General features: G+C 45.8%; 1 protein-coding gene across 1 annotated transcript in view; it reads left to right on the top strand.

The window, feature by feature from the left end:
* LOC135554107 (immunoglobulin superfamily DCC subclass member 3-like) overlaps positions 1-5346 on the top strand; it is a 111914-nt gene extending 106568 nt beyond the window's left edge. The window contains exons 11-13 of the mRNA XM_064986169.1: positions 1100-1235; positions 1338-1563; positions 4114-5346. Of these exons, the coding sequence (XP_064842241.1) occupies positions 1100-1235; positions 1338-1563; positions 4114-4293 (542 nt within the window). The 3' untranslated portion in view covers positions 4294-5346. The remainder of the gene's footprint in view (positions 1-1099; positions 1236-1337; positions 1564-4113) is intronic.
* The last annotated feature ends 352 nt before the right edge of the window (positions 5347-5698 follow it).

A 5698-nucleotide genomic window follows, 5' to 3' on the forward strand; every position in this document is an offset into this window, starting at 1 on the left:
CTGCTGCCCGCACACAAACACAAACACCCACGCAGACCAGGGCTCACACGTCCTGCTGCCCGCACACAAACACAAACACCCACGCAGACCAGGGCTCACACGTCCTGCTGCCCGCACACAAACACCCACGCAGACCAGGGCTCACACGTCCTGCTGCCTGCACACAAACACAAACACCCACGCAGACCAGGGCTCACACGTCCTGCTGCCCGCACACAAACACAAACACCCACGCAGACCAGGGCTCACACGTCCTGCTGCCCGCACACAAACACAAACACCCACGCAGACCAGGGCTCACACGTCCTGCTGCCCTGCACACAAACACAAACACCCACGCAGACCAGGGCTCACACGTCCTGCTGCCTGCACACAAACACCCACGCAGACCAGGGCTCACACGTCCTGCTGCACGCACACAAACACAAACACCCACGCAGACCAGGGCTCACACGTCCTGCTGCACGCACACAAACACAAACACCCACGCAGACCAGGGCTCACACGTCCTGCTGCCCGCACACAAACACAAACACCCACGCAGACCAGGGCTCACACGTCCTGCTGCCCGCACACAAACACAAACACCCACGCAGATCAGGGCTCACACGTCCTGCTGCCTGCACACAAACACCCACGCAGACCAGGGCTCACACGTCCTGCTGCCCGCACACAAACACAAACACCCACGCAGACCAGGGCTCACACGTCCTGCTGCCCGCACACCAACACCCACGCAGACCAGGGCTCACACGTCCTGCTGCCCGCACACCAACACCCACGCAGACCAGGGCTCACACGTCCTGCTGCCCGCACACCAACACCCACACAGACCAGGGCTCACACGTCCTGCAGTCTTTTCAGAGCCGCGTTGAAGAAGCCTCATGCAGGCTGTTGTTGTGTGTTTACAGCTCTCAGTTTGACTGGATCACTCCATGCTGCCACAGCATTGGTAGTCTGGCTGGCAGCACTAGATTAGGTTGTGGGTGTACTGTATGATAGCTCTGTGCTGTGGGCATTGTTTCTCTGTGTGTATGTGTGTGTGTCACTGTGCTGCGTGGCATTGCTGTTGTCCTTACTGGGCCGTGTGTGTCTACAGTGCTGAACACCCCCTGTGACTGTGTGAAAGATGAACAGAGCAAGACCTCTACAACCGGAATCATCATCGGCATCCATATAGGAGTCACCTGCATCGTATTCTGCATGCTCTTCCTCATGTTCAGCTACAGGGGGAGGTGAGTATTGGTGCAACAACAAGGGGACTATGTGTGTCTGTGTGGGCTTGATCATGGCATGGGGCCTGACGGTGGGTTTTTGTGTGAATTGTGTTCCTCCAGGTTGATGACGTGTAAGACAGTGCAGGCCACCCCCCAGGCCGGGCGTAACATTGCCCTGGAGTTGTCCTCCACCTCCCAGGGGGCCCTGGCCTTAAATGGGGTGAGCAGATCAGGCATGGAAGGGAACGGCAGCCTTGCTGGGAAGAGCAGGGGAGACAGCAACGAGCTGGAGAGACTCTTCTCAGGCCCGTCCCACTGTGGAGACCTAGCAGACAGTTCACGCATGGTGAGTAGAGGGCCTGACACCGAGTAGTCAACTGAAATCAAGTCATAAGAGTTCAAATTATCCAAGTCTAGAATGATGCAATGGGCTAGATTTACATTAGATTGGCCATTTTCTACAGTTGAAGTCGGAAGTTTATATACGCCTTAGAAAAATACATTTAAACTCAGTTTTTCACAATTCCTGACATTTAAACCTAGTAAAAAAAAATCCCTGTCTTAGGTCAGTTAGGATCACCGCTTTATTTTAAGAATGTGAAATGTCAGAATAATAGTAGAGAGAATGATTTATTTCATCGTTTATTTCTTTCATCACATTCCCAGTGGGTCAGAAGTTAACATGCACTCAACTAGTATTTGGTAGCATTGCCTTTAAATTGTTTAACTTGGGTCAAACGTTTCGGGTAGCCTTCCACAAGCTTCCCACAATAAGTTGGGTGAATTCTGGCCCATTCCTCCTGTCAGAGCTGGTGTAACTGAGTCAGGTTTGTAGGCTTCCTTACTCGCACATGCTTTTTCAATTCTGCCCACAAATATTCTATCAGATTGAGGTCAGGGCTTTGTGATGGCCACTCCAATACGTGACTTTGTTGCCCTTAAGACGTTTTGCCACAACTTTGGAAGTATGCTTGGGGTCATTGTCCATTTGAAAGACCCATTTGCGACCAAGCTTTAACTTCCTGACTGATATTCATCGCCAGACCCACTAGCTCCAGGTCATCTACACGTCCATGCTTGGTAAAGCTCTGCCTTATCTGTGGCGGCAGGGTAGCCTAGTGGTTAGAGCGTTGGACTAGTAACTGGAAGGTTGCAAGTTCAAACCCCCGAGCTGACAAAGTACAAATCTGTCATTCTTCCCCTGAACAAGGCAGTTAACCCACTGTTCCTAGGCAGTCATTGAAAATAAGAATTTGTTCTTAACTGACTTGCCTGGTTAAATAAAGATAAAAAATAAATAAAATCTCAGTTCACTGGTCACGATGGCAACACCCACCCGTAGCAAGTGTATCTCACTGATCATCCCTAAAGCCAACACCTCATTTGGCCGCCTTTCCTTCCAGTTCTCTGCTGCCTGTGACTGGAACAAATTGTAAAAATCTCTGAAGTTGGAGACTTTTATCTCCCTCACCAAACATCTGCTATCTGAGCAGCTAACCAATCGCTGCAGCTGTACATAGTCCATCGGTAAATAGCCCACCCAATTTACCTACCTCATCCCCATACTGTTATTTATTTATTTTCTGGTCTTTTGCACACCAGTATCTCTACCTGCACATGACCATCTGATCATTTATCACTCCAGTGTTAATTTGCATAATTGTATTTATTCACCTACCTCCTCATGCCTTTTGCACACAATGTATATAGACTCTTTTTTTATGTGTTACTGACTTGTTTATTGTTTACTCCATGTGTAACTTTGTTGTTGTCTGTTCACACTGCTTTATCTTGGCCAGGTCGCAGTTGTAAATGAGAACTTGTTCTCAACTAGCCTACCTGGTTAAATAAAGGTGAAATAAAAAATATAAAAAATAAATGTCCACATAATTGTCTTGCCTCATGATGCCATCTATTTTGTGAACCTACTGCAGCAAAGCACCCCCACAACATTTTGCTGCCACCCCCATGCTTCACAGTTGGGATGGTGTTCTTCAGCTTGCAAGCCATCCTCCTTTTTCCTCCAAACATAACGATGGTCATTATGGCCAAACAGTTCTATTTTTGTTTCATCAGACCAGAGGACATTTCTCCAAAAAGTATGAACTTTATCCCCATGTGCAGTTGGAAACCGTAGTTTGGCTTTTTTATGGCGGTTTTGGAGCAGTGGCTTCTTTCTTGCTGAGCGGCCTTTCAGGTTATGTCGATTTTTTTAACTTGTTTTACTGTGGATATAGATACTTTAATACCTGTTTCCTCCAGCATCTTCTCAAGGTCCTTTGCTGTTGTTCTGGGCTTGATTTTCACTTTTCGCACCAAAGTACGCCTATCAGAAGCTTCTAAAGCCATAACATAATTTTCTGGAATTTTCCAAGCTGTTTTAAGGTGCTGTCAACTTAGTGTATGTAAACACAGGAATTGTGATACAGTGAATTATAAGTGAAATAATCTGTCTGTAAACAATTGTTGGAAAATTATTTGTGTCATCCACAAAGTAGATGTCCTAACTGACTTGCCAAAACTATAGTTTGTTAACAAGAAATGTGTATAGTAGTTGGAAAACGAGTTTTAATGACTCCAACCTAAGTGCATGGAAACTTCTGACTTCAACTGTAAATTCCCATATTGAAGCTGGAATCGTTAATTGGTGAAACTGCAACGGCCGTTAACAATATTACAACAACAACATAGTTACTGCAAGCAACTAACACAGTTTTTCCCCCAGGGCATCATTGCACAGGCGGTAGAACAGAACCATTTGTACTGTAATTTTTTTCCAGCACGACGCTCCTCACCTCGTCAACAAAACAATAACAACGCCAGTGGGCGGACAGCAGCTCTGTTTCCCCTACTACTCATTCCATCTTTAACTACATTACTGTGTGTGTGTTTCCAGTTGGATAGATCGCTGGTGTCCTGTGCGCTGAACGAGACCCAGTTGTCCACTCTGCCGCTAGTTGACTTCAGCCTTGTGGTGGAGGGGGACAGAGAGACTCAGTTCCAGAGGCCTCCAGAAGAGGGCCGGGCGGCCAGTGACAGGGCTGTGGCCGGGGTCACCCAGCAGAACCAGACCTGATAGAAGCATGAACGTCAAGTCTGTGACACGGTCACAGTGTCACCTCAGACTCGTATCACACTCAGGTCGACCGAAGTATTTCTTTTCCTATTAGTTTTTCTTTGTGCAAAGAATTGTATTATTGGTAAGTTAAATAAGTCGCCTCTGGAAAAGTTATAGGGTCTTGGACTCATTCTTGGAGGTGTCCCCGGCCTAGGTTTTTGGTGCGTTTTTTGATGGACAGCTAGGTTTTTAGCTTTGGCAGGTGAATTAAGTGTTCTTGTTTTGTTTGTTTACTTCCTTCATTTTCTGGTTGCCGGCAGCACACAGAATAGATATCCAGAATGTCTTTGTTATACACTCATCATTTTATCTCAGAGTCGAATATGTTTTTATTCCTCTCCTATCTCACAAAATGGTTCTAAGTTATTGGTCTTATTTCTACTATTTCTTTCAATGTCAAAGACTGCTGCCTCCTCTCAGCCGAGCAATGATTCCACAAACGCATCCAACAAAGACTTAAGGCCTTCTTCCAGTGATTTCATATATTCTCTGTCTCAGGACTTTTCTTTTCAGTGATATCAATGTTTTTTTTATTAGTTCTCGGCCTTCATACAGGTTCTTAACTTGGCTCTGTGAACCTTTAGGATTCAACAAAAACCTACCTCAGCCGGAATGAATGTGACGTGGGAAACCTTTTGGATCCGTCTTCTCCCCCTGCGTTCAGTTACTTTTACATGTAGAGCGATCGGTTCGTAAAACACGAGAACAGGTGCCACGCTACCTCAGATGTCAAGAACCGCCGCTCTCCTGCTTGTCGAAGAGAGGGAAAAAAAAGAAGAAAAGAAATCTAACGGAAAGCACTTCAAAACGCTGAAGTCCACGTTCTACCTCAAGATAACAATGTTGTAGTTGTTCTTTCTTTCATAATGAAACATGTACTTCTGTTGTGAGAGCTCCTGGCTTCCCTCTGTCAATGAATTGCTGTTTGTGGATATGTCAGTACCTCATGCAAGTTGACAGATGATATTGTTGTAAGAATTCTACTTGTAAAATACATTTTTCATAGTTTTCCATCGTGTTTGCGTGAGATATTTTCTCTTTGTTTTATTTGAATCTTAGTTGCTTCTGTTGATTGAAAAGACTGTTAGCGATGCACTGCACTGCCACTAATCATTTCAGGACAATTTTACTGCTATGTGAGAACTGCTGCAGATATTCCATTGGGCAGGTGAGGTTTTAGTTACATTTACACTTGATTGAGACATACATCATATGTGTATTTATGAATGATTGCAGGATGGAATTGTGTGTGTGTGTGTGTGTGCGGTATATGTGGTACAGTGCCTTGCGAAAGTATTCGGCCCCCTTGAACTTTGCGACCTTTTGCCACATTTCAGGCTTCAAACATAAAGATATAAAATTG

Source organism: Oncorhynchus masou, chromosome 2 (genome assembly GCF_036934945.1).
Source record: "Oncorhynchus masou masou isolate Uvic2021 chromosome 2, UVic_Omas_1.1, whole genome shotgun sequence".
Lineage (NCBI taxonomy): Eukaryota > Metazoa > Chordata > Actinopteri > Salmoniformes > Salmonidae > Oncorhynchus > Oncorhynchus masou.